This window comes from Beta vulgaris, chromosome 2 (genome assembly GCF_026745355.1).
Source record: "Beta vulgaris subsp. vulgaris cultivar EL10 chromosome 2, EL10.2, whole genome shotgun sequence".
Lineage (NCBI taxonomy): Eukaryota > Viridiplantae > Streptophyta > Magnoliopsida > Caryophyllales > Amaranthaceae > Beta > Beta vulgaris.
In genome coordinates, this window is record NC_079203.1 from 38,771,937 (window position 1) to 38,787,540 (window position 15,604).

The 15,604-nt window shown below is 34.1% G+C and overlaps 1 protein-coding gene across 1 annotated transcript; it reads left to right on the top strand.

The window, feature by feature from the left end:
- Positions 1-734: 734 nt before the first annotated feature.
- Positions 735-14,734, top strand: LOC104886710 (GDSL esterase/lipase At1g33811). Its single transcript, XM_010671192.4, has 5 exons — positions 735-1,094; positions 1,203-1,327; positions 2,292-2,540; positions 13,257-13,515; positions 14,211-14,734. The coding sequence occupies exons 1-5, from the start codon at positions 848-850 to the stop codon at positions 14,438-14,440; spliced, it is 1,110 nt and encodes a 369-aa protein (XP_010669494.1). The 5' UTR covers positions 735-847; the 3' UTR covers positions 14,441-14,734.
- The last annotated feature ends 870 nt before the right edge of the window (positions 14,735-15,604 follow it).

The window sequence follows — 15,604 nt, forward strand, 5'->3', positions numbered from 1 at the left end:
TCTTTAATTTAGTTAAGCCAACTCATTATTTTTGTTCTTTCTGTTCAATATTCATTCACAAAAAATTAATGTTAACAATCACTCACAACCTTTTTATTTTTTTACATTAGCGAATTAATATACTTATCTAAATTCATCTAACTGTTGAATTTTTCACATTTAAGTTTAATCATAAATAAAGTACGAATGAAGTATCTATAGAATAACAAATTTTGAAATTAAAGCACGCATCGCGTGCATATGAAGGCTAGTATTATCATAAGGCAAGAAGGGTGTTGGATATAATCTGGTCTAGCTTGTGCTATTAAAAGTCTAATATTGCCAAGTTTGAAGTGTACTTGTAAGAATATGATCTTCCGTATAATGTACTTCATCCGTTTGACCGTTTCATATTACTCGCTACACTTCTCAGTTCATGGACTTCTAGGCAATTTTCGAAGAAGAAAGAGATAGAGGGTAAAAAGAAAAGAGATCCATTTGAGAGGAGAGAGATAGAGAGAGTTTATTGCCCAAAAAGGAAGTATAGCAAGTAATGTGAAACTTCGCACAATAAAAACTGTAACGATTATTATGAAATAGAGGAAGTAATAAAACTTCCTTGTATAGACTTCGTCAGCTTGCCAAACAGGTGAAATTGGAAATGCAATTGTCTAATAGTTTTTTCCCCTTGTATTTAAACTTCTACCCAAAACAGAAAACCTACAATTTTGACTTCCAAACAAAACAAATTTATACACATGCGTTTTTCCATGAAAAAATACAACCACAAAGTAGTAGTCCAACTTTGTATATATACAGATGTGGTATGTGCTCTTAAATAGAGGAAGAAAAAAGTAGATGAAGAGAAATGGAAAGAAGAGTTGGTTTTTCTGGTGTGATCACATTAATAGTAATGTGTTATTTTGCTAATGCAATATTACAAGTGGAAGGAGAAGTGCCTTGTTTTTTCATATTTGGAGATTCATTGGTTGATAGTGGTAATAATAATGATATGCTCACTTTTGTTAAATCGAATTTTATTCCTTATGGTATTGATTTTCCTCAAGGACCTACAGGTCGTTTTTGCAATGGTCGAACTTTTGTTGATGTTTTGGGTAAGTGAACATATAATAGTGTTACATGTTATAAATATATATAGCTTATATTAGTTGAGGTATAGATTAAGGTAACTGATTATATTAAAATTCTATGGAATATTACAGCTGAATTTCTAGGATTTCCAGACTATATTCCACCATTTTCAAGAGCAAGTGATTATGATATTACTAAAGGAGTTAATTTTGCATCTGGAGCTGCTGGTATTAGAGATGAAACTGGAAATTATCTGGTACACACTTCCTCTTTTTTTTTTCAGCAATATAATCAATAACTCCCTCAAGTTGTCTTCTTTGACTATCTTAGTATTTTTATTTTTATTTTACTATTTTTGTATCTTACACTATGGATCTGTGATTATAGTTAGGATTAATAGCTAAAAACCATTATTAATTTGAAAGAATTATTCAAAATCACCATTATCTAAATCATCTTTTTAAAGTGAATGTAGCGATACTGTTTCATTTTTTTCCCACTTATAATTTTGCACAATATTCATCTTGAAAAGATAGATGATGTTGAAAAAGACTCATATATGCACCCTATCAATATTTACTTAATTTTTACTACATCAGAATTTGAATAAAAATCATGTAAACTAAAAGGAATACATGTGTATCTGATCTACTATTTACCTTCTTCATTTTCTTTAAGTTCTACCATTTATTTTTATACGTTTGTCAGCTCACAACTTTGAGCATTAATATGTATACTCATATATAGGTAAAAATTGTATAAAAAGTAGATATTTTGCAAAAGTTTAAATTGACACTTATCTAATAAGATCCCTATTCCTAAATGACCATGTTTTTTCTTTATGCAAAAATACTCAATAGTACAAGATGGATCATGTGAATAGCATCAGAAATCCAAATGTTAAAAAATAATAGAAAAACGAAGAAAGTAGTAATTAAGGATAAAATTTGACTCGTTCGATGTCACTATGTGTTTTTAAATATTAGTTAGTAAACTTCAAATTACTCATACTATTTACTATTACTAATCATATTGATTACAAAAATTGACAATTGAATTTGAAGGAAATCCATTACACCCAAGAAGGAAGATGCAAGCATCAACCAATGCTTCATCTTTAGATTCTGTTTTGATGGGTTTCAATTCATCTCTAGATTATTTTATGATGATGTAATCTTCAATTTGGTTACGAAGTTATTAATTAAATGTTACATATGCAGGGGGCTAATGTTCCAATGAATACACAAATTAGCAACTTTGCAATGATAGTTGAACAAATAAGGGAGTATTTAAAGGGAGATGAAATTGCAGTGAAGAATTACCTAAGCAAATGTATGTATTATTCTGGTATTGGAAACAATGATTACCTCAACAATTATTTCATGGCTTGGCGTTATCCCACCAGTTCTATTTACACTCCACAAGAATATGCAGTTGACCTCCTTCAAGCTTATAAGCTTCAACTTACGGTTTGTGTTTCTACAATTTCAGTGCTTCATAGCAAAAAATGTTGAAAGTTACACATATTTTTACTAAAATAAGACAACATAAAATACAGTTTCAATGAACTTCTAACCAGGATAACTAACTTCTAACTGTAGTAAGTAAATTTGAGATAGGACAATGATGAATATATATTATTATATATGTCTACAAATGGTTGAAGTATTTATAAGTCTTGTGTAAGACTGCCATATAATAAAACTATGGTAAGACTATCTCACTTTATGCGCTAAAAGAGTCACTTAGTAAGCTAATTATTGAGGTGTTATTGTTATTTATGGTCAAATATAGTCAAATTACACTTTTAGCTGACAAAAAAATGATAAAAGTTGGAAGACAAATGGTTAAGTTTAGATTAATTTTTCGTCTTCCTTTTCATTCATCGGAATCAATATATTTATACTAGATGCAGATGCACTCGATGCGTGCGTCGACAATCTTATATAGTTATATACAAATGGACATGTCTTTTTTTATCTAAAATTATTTTGATAGTGATGTAAATTATTGAGATTATTTTGTAGATGTTATTATCTTTTTAAATTAAAGGTGAATGATTTTTGACTGTTCAATACCGTCACTGTAAAATTTGGTGAATAATTTAATAATTTTCTTTTCAGCGACTTTAGTATAGTTTTTAACAATTATAAATGTTAATAAACCAACTTTGTAAATTTGAAATATTATATTATCACGATATATTGCTAAGTTTTTTTGGTTGAAGATTCTAATTGATTTCGTGAATTGATTGTTTCAATCTAGTTTTTCAAGCTATTAATGGTATTGCATATTTCATTTTTGACATACTTATATGGCAAGTTTCATTGATTCTCATTTTTCAATTTTTTATAAAAAGAAAAATATTGTTTTAAATTGTTAAAGGGTATTTTAGTCACTTCAAAAGAGGACACAACACCTCCTCCCTTGACTTATATAATAGAGATACATCGGGGTCCTAGAGTCCTATTACGAATAACAACCTATTCCTAATTCTATCTTAAATACTCAATATATATTTATCTTTTAGAGTCCTAACACCCTCCCTCAAGTGGGAGCGTGCAAATCACAAACGCCCAACTTGGACAACAAAAACTGAAACTGAGTCCTACCAAGCGCCTTTATAAAAATGTCTACCAACTGAAACTTGGTAGGAACATATGACGGACTCACAAGACCCTTAGTGACGGCATCACGAACAAAATGACAATCTGTCTCAATATGTTCTGTACGTTCATGAAACACCGGATTCTTGACAATATATAACGCAAATTGACTATCACAATATAATCGCATTCCAGCAGGATGCTGAACTCCAAGATCACCTAGGAGCTGCTTCAACCACTTTAATTCACAAACAATAGCAGCCATAGAGCGATATTCTGCTTCTGCAGACGACCGAGACACTGTAGGCTGCTTCTTAGTTTTCCAAAAAAACAGGAGAATACCCCAGCCGGACAAATCACCCACTCAAGGATCTTCGAGTAATAGGACAACTAGCCCAATTCGAGTCACACCACCCCTCAAGGCGTAAATCACTATCAGAACGGAATAAGATGCCCTATCCTGGATTTTTCTTCAAATATCGAACCACCCTCAAAGCAGCCTCCCAATGAAGAACCTTAGGAACCTGCATAAACTGTGATAAACTGTTTATAGAATATGCCAGATCAGGCCTTATAACCGCAAGGTAAATTAACCTGCCCATCAATCTGCGATATTTTTCTGGATCATCAAACAAAGGGCCATCAGCCACGTGCTGCTCCATAGGAAACTCCGCATGTTTGCCTCCTAACAATCCGCCCTCAGCTATAATATCCAAGGCATACTTCCGTTGATTCATAAAAATTCCTTGTGGCCCCCTGGCAATCTCAAGGCCAAGGAAATATTTCAAAGCCCCCAAATCCCCATTTTGAAACATTTACCGAGGTAAGCTTTGAAGTTCAATAAAGCTTCCTGATCATATCCTGCAATAATCATATCATCCACATATATAAGAACATTCAACCGAACCTTGTTTCTGGTGAAAGTAAACAAGGAATAATTTGAGTAAGATTGCTGAAAACGATAAGCCTTCAAAGCAGTAGCCAATTTTGCAAACCAACATCTAGGTGCCTGCTTCAACCCATACAATGATTTTTTCATCCTGCATACGAGGTTAGTATTGTTCCCTTGAAAACCAGGCGGAATTTTCATATACACTTCTTCCTCCAAATCACCGTGTAAGAATGCATTGTGGACAGCCATCTGATGAATATCCCATTTCTAAACTGCCGCGATGGCCAGGAAAGTTCAAACTGTAGTCATTTTTGCGACGGGAGCAAATGTTTCGTTATAATCAATTCTTTCCACATGATGATGGCCAAATATCACCAATCTAGCTTTCAACCTCTGAAGGTTTCCTTTCTCATCATATATTTTCGTATGCACCCACTTGCTCCCTAAGGCCTTCTTGCTGGGAGGAAGGGGTTGCAATTCCCATGTGCCTTGATCCTCCAGAGCTTGTATCTCAGCTCCCATGGCTTTGCGTCACCCTTCATGTTTCATAGCTTCTGTAAATGACTTGCGAGGGCTCCCTGCAGATATAGCTGCTAGAAATCTGCGATGTTTATCAGAAATTTTTTCACAGCTAACATAATGTGTAACAGGACAGGGAGTACTTGAGGACGATGTCGAAACAGGTGCCTGAGTTGATGAACTTTTCTTTTTCACTACCGTATGAGTTACAAAATCATGCAACCTTCTATTCGGGATTTTGGTGCGTTTCCCCCTTCCCAGCACCTCAACATCTTCCTCGCTACACCCTCCCTGCATTTGCGCCCCCCGAGAGGGCTCTCAATTCGACGCTCCAAGACTCGCGCGGGGCTGCCACATCCTGCGCCACACCCCCGAGGCCATATCATGCGGCGCCTCACCCCCCGTGTCCTCAGTGCCACCATCCGCCGGCATGGGGATAGCAACGCAAGGCATAGGCACCGCCTCCTCACAGTAGTCCCCACTCTGATCAACTGTAGTGGACACTGGTAATGGTTCCGACACACCAAAGGGGTGCTTATGTTCAATAAACTTCACATCCCTAGACACAAAGTATTTCTTGGTCTCTAAATCATATAGTTTCCATCCCTTTTGATTACACGAATAACCAAGAAAGACACAACGTCTACTCCTACTTGCAAATTTATCACCCCCATGAGAAATATTATAGGCATAACACAAACAACCATAGGTGGCTTACCAAACAAACACTCATAAGGGGTCTTATAATCAAGAACAACATAGTGGGTTCGATTAATCAAGTGGCAAGCTGCCTGCACACAATCCCCCCAAAATTTTAATGGAAGATTAGCCTGGAACCTTAAAGCACGTGCAACATTTAAAATATGGCCACGTTTTTGCTCCACTCGACCATTTTGCTGTGGGGTTTTTACACAAGAAGTCTCAAAAATTATCCCTTGTTGCATAGGCTTAAGGCAATTAAATTCAGTGCCATTATCATTGCGCACATATTTAACTTTCTGGTCAAATTGACGATCAATCAAAGCCACAAAATGTAAAAACATAGTCTGAACTTCCAATTTATTATATAGTAGATATGTCCAAACAGAACGGGAAAAATCATCCACAATTATCAAAAAATAGGAAGTACCACCCCTAGACTTAGTTCGATAGGGCCCCCATAAATCACAATGTATTAATTCGAAAATCCGACTAGCTCTACTATTACTCTTAGGAAAACTAGTTCTAGGTTGATGAGCACGAAAACAAACATCGCACCCATCTTTATTGCAAGTACTAAGACTAGATGGACTCACACAGAGTAAATGCCGCAAAACTTTCTCTGAAGGGTGACCCAAACGCTTATGCTAGATATCAATAGATGCCAGGCCATCCACAACATTGATCTTCACCTTTGGAACTCCCCGGAAAAAGAAAAGTCCATATTCCCGCTCACCCACTCCAATCAGCGTCCTCGTCCTACGGTCTTGTAAGACACATAAGATTTTAGTGAACTGAACTATACAATTGGCAGAGTCGAGTAATTGCAGTACAGAAATCAAATTACAATCAAGGTTAGGAACAAATAAATATTATGAAGCTTAAGATTTTCAGGTAGAACCACTTCTCCTTCATGAGTAGCTTCTGCAGAACTACGATCTGGCAAATCCACCGGAAAGCCAGAAAATTTTCGTACAACACACAATTGTGAAAACTTTCCGGTCACATGATGTGTGGCACCCGTATCAATAATCCATAAACACTCACCTGTCATACGATCCTTTGGTTTAGGCAAGTTCAACAAATCCAAGAGATTCTACCATTGTTCAGTGGTAATGCTGGCAAGTCCGGCACTTATAGGATCACGTGGCTGGGAGCCACCTCCACTCGGCTTGTCATGCGAGCCACCACCGCCAGCTATGGTCCGGTTGGCACGTGCTGGTGGCGCACCTCTGCCGCCTCGGCCGCGGCCAGCCTTACCGCCTCGACTCGCCGCCCCTCCACGTCGGCCACGAGGGCGGTCCCCCCCACCATTTGGGGTACCCTATTAACTCGAAACAACCGGTGATGTCGTGGCCTTCTAGGTGACAATGAGAGCACGTCACAGAGTCAGTGGGTGATCGAGATTTCGATCGAGTTTCAACCTTAAACGCCAAGGAGTCACCCGCAGAGGTCAAGGAAGAGGCGTGGGTGCCCCTCAAGCGCTCTTCTTGAGCGATGATTTGATAAGCGCGAGCCACTATGGGTAAAGGTGCTTGCGTGAGAAGATTAGATCGAAGGGGGCCATAACCATCATCAAGGCCAATCAAGAAACGATGCAAACGATCGTCTGAACGTTGCTGCTCAAAAAACCGAACAACTTCACACTGCACGCCACCCTTAGAGCAGGTAGGCGCCACTTCTTGGGAGGACAACTCGTCCCACAGACGAGTCAGACGCTCAAAATAATCTGCCAAAGGTTCCGTCGATTGCTACTTGCAATCACTAATCTGAGATTTGAGTTGACAAATTCGAGTGCCATTAGAAACACAATAACGTTCCTTCAGATGAGCCCACAATTCATGCGCCGTTTCGTAGAACAAAACGGTATTACGAATATTCGGAGAAATAGTATTTAATAGCCAGGAAACAAGCATAGAGTGAACCGTGCTCCAGTCGGCCAATTTTTCCGGTGTAGTAGGTTTGGTAATAGTTCCTTCCAAGAAACCAGGCTTGCGTTTGGCATTCAAAGACATGCGAATCGCGCGTGTCCATTCATCAAAATTATCATCTTTCGACTGTATTGGAGTGATTAAGGTTCCTGGATTATCATTCGAGCCTAGAAAGTAGGCTGGATCGGGTTTAGGAAGTGGGGATTTTGTATTTTCTGTCATTAGGACGCGCCGAGCACCACGGGAATAGGTGTGTAGAGGGGTAGCAATGATGAGATCAGGGTGTCGGCTGGTGTTCGAAAAGGGAAAAAAATTCGAAAAAATCAGGGCTGTTTTTCCGGCCGGAGTTCAAGAAAGTGCGAGTTCCATTCGCTTTTCTGGGGTCGAAAAGAATTGTCCGAGTTCTTCTGTTGATGGGTGCAAAGGTTCGAGTTCTTATGTGTGTTGTTCTTGGTAAAAAAATTTCAAGATCTGCTGTTTCGGGGTTCAAAAAGAAATTTTCGAGTTCTTCTGTTTCTGGATTCAAAGGTGCGAGATCTTCTGTTTGTTTTTCTGGGTTAAATTTTTTTTCGAGTTCTTCTGATTCTGGGTTCAAATTTTTGAGTTCTTCAGTTTTTTTTTTCGGTTCGGTTTTTTTGATTTTGGTGGAGAGGAATTTTTCAGGCTCTTGATACCATGCTAAGTTTAGATTAATTTCTCGTCTCCCTTTTCATTCATCGGAATCAATATCTTTATATACATCGGGGTCCTAGAGTCCTATTAGGAATAACAACCTATTCCTAATTTTATCTTAAATACTCAATATATATTTATCTTTTAGATTCCTAATCCAAATTGATGAAAGCTTAGTGTAAGAAAAAGTGATACAAATAAACCTTAAAAGTTAAAAAAAGTCATACAAAAGGTTTTAGTTTTACTTAATGGTTAAGATTAAAAGAAATTAAATACAAAAGTGGTTTAACTAGATCATATTATCTAATGAAAAACGAACTGTAAATATATGGTTAGACTGAGAGGTAGTTACTTAAATAGTTGTTCACATTATTTAACGTATACTAGTTTGTCACGTTAACATATTCTTGAGTCATATGCTTCATGCATGATGTGGTTAGAATAGATAAGGATGACGTAGTAGTCAGTTCAGAAGATATACACATGAAAGTGATGAAATTAGTGAATAGTGTGGTAAAAGACGAAATCCAAGAGACATGAATACTCCATTTTTAAGCCAACTGATTCTTTGTTAGCCAATTCTAATATACTATTCCTCTATAGTAGTCCATACCGAACGAGTTATGACGTTGTTTTATATTTAGAATTGACATTTCCTTAATGAAAATTGACATGATCTAATACATTATAAATATACGTATTACATATGTTTCTCCTTATTACTTATATTTAGGTAATGCCACATGAAGAAATTCAATTGACATATACCATTATTATTTTAAGGGATGAACTTCGTTTCAAAAATCTTAAAATATTCTACATCCAAAATATTTGCTATGCACAAAATATTATGAAATGGGAGAACTTAGAATGTCTAGTTCCACAATATATGTATATCTTTCACGTCCATAAATATTTTAAAAAACATATTGTAAAGTGATATAGCTTTCCTCGGAGCTTATTCATTACCACATTATGGTTTCAGTTTTTTATATTTAAAAGTCATATGATATTTTTTTTAAAAAATTTGTAAGGAGAAATGCTCTGAACTGTCCTCGCACAGAGCCCCCATCCAAAAGCCAGGGCCGGTGAATGGGCTGTGCAAACAGACCCACTGCACAGGGCCCCAAGTCAATAAGGCCCCCAAATCAGTTTATAATTCTATTGTTGCAATAGAATAACAAAGGTTTATGTTGTAGCACATTGGTACTACCTCTTATAATAATTCATTGTCTTGGTATATAGTCAATGGTTCAAATCCTATGAGGTAGCTTTTGAGCCCCTTTTTCCCTCTTTTATTTATAGGCAATCAAACTAAGAAAAGCAGTATTTTTTTTTTCAAAAAAAAAGCAAGTATGCTTTTCTCAAAAAAAAAAAACCAAGTATCATTTTTGTAGGAAATTACCAACTCTAGAATTTTTTTTTTTACCAAATTAACTCTTAATATTTTTCACTTTTTACATTCAATTTTTAAATAATGACAAAGATTTCTCGTTCTTAAGTAGTATTAGTTTATTCTCAACTATGAATTTTTGTCGTTTGAAATAACAAATATAATATTATATGCTTGGTATGTATTTTCACATATGTCTTAATTATATATTCTAAAAGTTTTAGGGGCTAAAATTTGAAATTAGCACAGGGCCCCTAAATTATTTAAGACGGCCCTGCCAAAAGCCCATTACAAGCAACACGCCTCCCAAACCTTCTCCCACCCTTAAATCCCGAATAAATGCTTAGGGGTAGGAATTAAACCCTAGATTTTAAATTGCCTAGGAAAGAGGAAAAGTTCACCACATGAACCAACTCCAATCAATATCTAAAATCAAACAATTGTCATGTTGCCACATGTCCCCCCTCCTAAGCAATTGACACAAATTAACAATAATAATGTGGGTGTTATAAGCCTCGAACCCACAACCTCTCCTTTGAGATACGAATTCACTAACCAACTCATCTATAAGCTCATATTGATTTTTTATTGTAAGTAGAAGTAATTATACTTATTAAGTTGACACACCAATTCAACAGCTACATTAATTGACTTATCAAGTAAATGAGTCATGAGTAATATCCCATGTCAAAAGTTATATTACCTATCAAGTTTTCGTTTATCATAAAATAGTGTTAATAAAACATCAAATGAATGCATTATAAAAATCTCTAATGAGCCCGCTAAACCTTAATTTATGCTTAGCCTTTTACAAGATAGAAAACACAAATATTAACTATTTGAAGAAGAAGATTTGAGAAAAATATATTGTACTCCCTCCGTCCCATAATATAGTGCTTGCATTCCTCTTTGGGTGTCCCAAAATGTTGTGCCTATTTCTTTTTTATCAATTTATTTGGACTAAATTATCCTTCATTTCTATATAAAACTTTCCAAAATACCCCTACTTTCTTTTAAAATATGTGCCCCTATTTATTGTTTTACACCATTCCAAGGCATATTTATTGTTCTTTCATTTTATTTTAAAAGAAAAAGAAGAAAAAAACTAGTTCCAAGACAAAGACACCCAATAAACATTTACTTAAATATATATTTTTGTGAAATCCTAAAACTCTTTCCATTTTCCTTAATTCTTGTGAAAAATGAGAAGTGAGCACTATATTATGGGACGGAGGGAGTAGTTAATTTCAATCAATGTATAAACAGTTTCGGAAATGTAACTTGTCTTTATGGCTTGAATAATGATATTACAAACTTTGTTGTGTCAAATTAACTAATTTAAAGGAACAATCCATTGTATGATATGAATTTGTGAGACATGGTCACATGGGTAACTATTTGTCTCAAAAAAACACTTATAAATTTATAAAATTAAAGCTACCATTTAGACCCAGTTAACCGTTTGTTTTAAATAGGTCACTTTTACTTATATTCAAGTGACTCATAAGGTAAGCCACTATTTTTCTTTTGTTTATATATGACTCATTTTGATTTAAAAGAGTGACCCATTTTAAGAAAAGTGAATGATATCACAATGCTGCCACATGTTCTCCCCCCCCAATAAGCATTTCACACAAATTAATAATAAAAATGTGGGTGTTAAGACCCCCCCCCCCAATAAGCATTTCACACAAATTAATAATAAAAATGTGGGTGTTAAGACTCAAACCCACAACTTCTCCTTTAAGTTACAAATGTACTTACCAACTCATATACAAGCTCATATTGAATTTTTATTGTAAGTAAAAGTAATTATGCTTATTAAGTTGACATACCAATTCGACTGCTACATTATTTGACTTATCAAGTAAACGAGTAATGAGTAATATACTAATATATTCTTATGTTACAAGTTATATTACCTATTAAATTTTCGTTTGTCGTAATAGTGATAATAAAACATCAAATGAACTTTGCTGCATTATAAAAATCTCTAATAAGCCCAACAAACCTTAATTTATGATTAGCATTTTATAAGATAGAAAACACAAATATTAACTATTTGAAGGAGAAATTTAAGAAAATATATTGTTAATTTCAATCAATGTATAAATAGTTTTAGAAATGTAACGTGTCTTTATGACCTGAAAAATGATATTACAAACTTTGTTGTGTTGAATTAACTAATTTAAAGGACCAAGCTGGTGTATGATATGAATTTGTGAGAAGTTGTCGATCATATGGGTAACTATTTGTCTTAAATAGACACTTATAAATTTATATATGAGTGATCTATTAAAATAAAAATTAAAGCTAACTTTTAGATGCTGGTAAGTGGTAACCTTTTGTTCTAAATGGGGTCACTTTTACTTATATTCAAGTGACTCATTTAAGGTAAACCACTATTTTTTTTGTTTATATATGACTCGTTTCGATTTAAAAAAGTGGTATATTATGGAAAAAGTGAATGATATCACAATAAATTTATTATGCACCCGGTACCCAATACTAATTGAATGTTATGAAGTATTGGAGGTAGTTACGTGTCACATCTAAATGCACACGCTGATATGGAGGCATGAATTTCAATTGATTTCATAAAAAAATAAAGGGTTTTTCTACGTTATACCCTTGTGTTTCTTCAATTTCTACGTTTTACCCCAACTTTTTAAAAATTCAACACGATACCCTCAAGCTTACCTTTTTTAATGCATGATGCCCAAACTGCTGATTATATGTCATTAATTTCATTTATTTTTTTAAATTTATTGGAACTAATTTGACTTATACATAGTTTAACGCTTAGAAGGTTATTCACTAATTAGATTTGTTCCACCGGAATATAAAAAATAGACGAAATTAATGATGTATAATCAGCGGTAAGGGCATTGTCCGTTGAAAAAGGTAAGTTTAAGGCACTGTGCAATTTTGAAATGCTTGGGGTACAAAGTAAAAATTGAAAAAATACAAGGGTATAACGTAGAAAAACCCAAAAATAAATAAATAAATAATACGCAATGACCCAAGGCATCGCCCGAGGGCAACAACTAGCTCATCTTTAAAAGTTATTTGAAATATGTCCTATAGTAGATAAAAAAAAGTAGTCAAATTTATTAGATACATGATGATTTTAATTTGAAAAGTGACAACTAAAAAGTGAAAATCACTTTTTTTATTTTCTTATTTATTTTTAAAAAAGGGAAAATTGAAAACTAAAAATGATGACAAAAAAGCCCTAAATTTTATAATTGGTTGACGAAAATTCAATGTTTTTTTTTTAAAATAGTAAAGTAAGCTATTGAAACTCTTCATTACACTTCAAGTATCCGAGATATTGGACTTATCGACTTGAATAATGGAATATGAATACAGATTACTTTTTTAATAGAAAGGTGATAATAACGAATGGTAACCTAGGTTTGGATTCATATGTCTTTTGTTTTGGCTAAACAAAAGTTAATGAAATGATACAGGCTTTATATGATCTTGGAGCTAGAAAGGTGATAGTTCCTAATATTGGGCAAATGGGATGCATACCTATTAGAAGAGTGAAGAATGGGACACAAGAAAGTCTTTGTAACGAGGATGATAATTATGTTGTCAAATTGTTTAATTCGGGCCTACGAGATTTGGTTGATACTTTTAATAATGCTCGATTGCCAGGAGCCAAGTTTGTATATGTGGATTTTTTTCAAGGCTGCAAGGATTTGCACTCTAACAGGACATATTTTGGTATGTAATCTTTATTTAGTCCAACTTCACTTTAATAAACTACGAGTCTGTTTTCTTTGGTATAAAACAGCTCTGCTGAACTGAACTGAAATGAGTAGTGATATGTGAGAGTAAAAGTATTGTCCACCGCTGAAATGAACTGAACTAAACTGAAAATAAGCTGGGGAGAACAGACCCTACTGTCCTATGATTTTATTTTACTTGCATTGCAACATTCGTGTTTGCACAATGACCAAGGAGAGAATAACAATAAAAAAGAAACTCATGTACTAGGAGAGAGAAAGAGATAATAGATAGCCAAAGATAGAAACGATGCAAGTAATAAGAAATTGTCAAAAGTGGGAAACGATGCAATTCAAGTAAGAAAAAAAAGGAGGAAGTATCACTAGACGGATTTTACTAGCTTTTTGTGAACATGTTCTAATTGATTTTAACCAATTTTTGATAAAATCTGGTGTTTCATCTTATTTATCCTGCATATATATACTTATTAATTGATCTACTTAACTTTTTATTAAAAGTAATTGACTATTCATACGGTCTTCAAAATAACCTAAGAGTTACCACGCCTTTGTAAGAAGGGTGCCCAATTGTGCTTACGTGCTTGTTCGATTGTGTCTAAAGTAGTAGACAAAGGAACTTTGCACACTAGTCTTGCAAACTAACTTGAAAGATTTTGGTGGCTTAATCTTCAGGCTTTGAGGTAGTAGACAAAGGATGCTGTGGAGTAGGGGAGAATACTAATGGTGGCGAAATTACATGCCTTCCTTTGCAGACACCTTGTAAAGATCGCACCAAGTACTTATTTTGGGATGCCTTTCATCCAAGTGAATTGGTTCATGTAATACTTGCCAAGAAGGCATACAGCTCCAAGACAGATTCATATGCATATCCTATCAACATTAAGCAATTAGCAATGCTCTAAATAATATTTTACTTACTCCGTTATAAAATAAGTGAAACGCTTCTCTCAAAAAATTCTCACATAAAAGAGGTAAGTGTTTCATTTATTTCAAAACGGAGAAAATATTTTATTTAATATTTTAATTATGCAATAAACGTACAATAACAAATTCAAATAGGAATACTAAGATGATATGGGTTACAAAGTGCCTCCATTTGTCTTCCTCTTCCCCTCTCTCATACCCTAACCTCCATCGTTAGTGTTTATATGGAGTTTTATTGGTTACTCCCTCCAGTCTTTATTAGTTTATCCTTTTTTTTTCACAAAGTTTTAGAAGAAATAATGTTGTGAGTCATAGAAAGAAAGAAAAACTATTATTTTATAGGAAAATTTGTCAAAAATAAGTCAACCTATAAGCCATCCGCTAAAAACAAGTCAACTTTTTGATTATCATTGAATAAGTCAACCTTTAATAACAATTTGTTTTGAACAAGTCTTTGCATGTTGTTAACTTATTTAACCGCTTAAATATGATATGTTTTACTCTTCAAAGGGATGAGAGAGAAAACAATAAGAAATTAAAAATTATAAAAAAGAAAGAAAAAGTCATATTATTTGTAATTTAACTTGTTTAAAATTGATAAGTACAAAAAGTAGACTTATTCTAGAAATAATCAAAAGATGACTTATATATTTTTAGCGGACGGGAAAAAAGTTGACTTATCATTGACAATTATTCCTATTTTATATTAAAGTTGAATGTATGTGTGATGAAAAGTTAGTGATCTCATTTCAAAAAAAGAAACAAAAGAAAGGAATAAACTAATAAGAAACATCCAAAAAAATATACGGGTAAACTAATAAGAGTTTATCTTGTAAGGGACCGTCTACTTTTGAATTTAATTTAGACAATGGTAAGCCCAATATTAAAAAGAAAAGTAACCCAATAGTGACTAAGTTAATTTCTTTCAGTGACTAGTTTAATCCATTTAGTAACTAGGTCTACTTTTATATTAAAATTAGACCGTTTCTTTTAATAATTTTTGAACTAATAAAGACCGGATGGAGTATTTCAATAATTCCTCCTTGCCATAGTATTTTCTCTCATCTCAAAGATTCCTTAAACTTCTCTCATCTACATAAATGAGAATATTGTGTTTACACAATTGAAGATTCGATAAATTA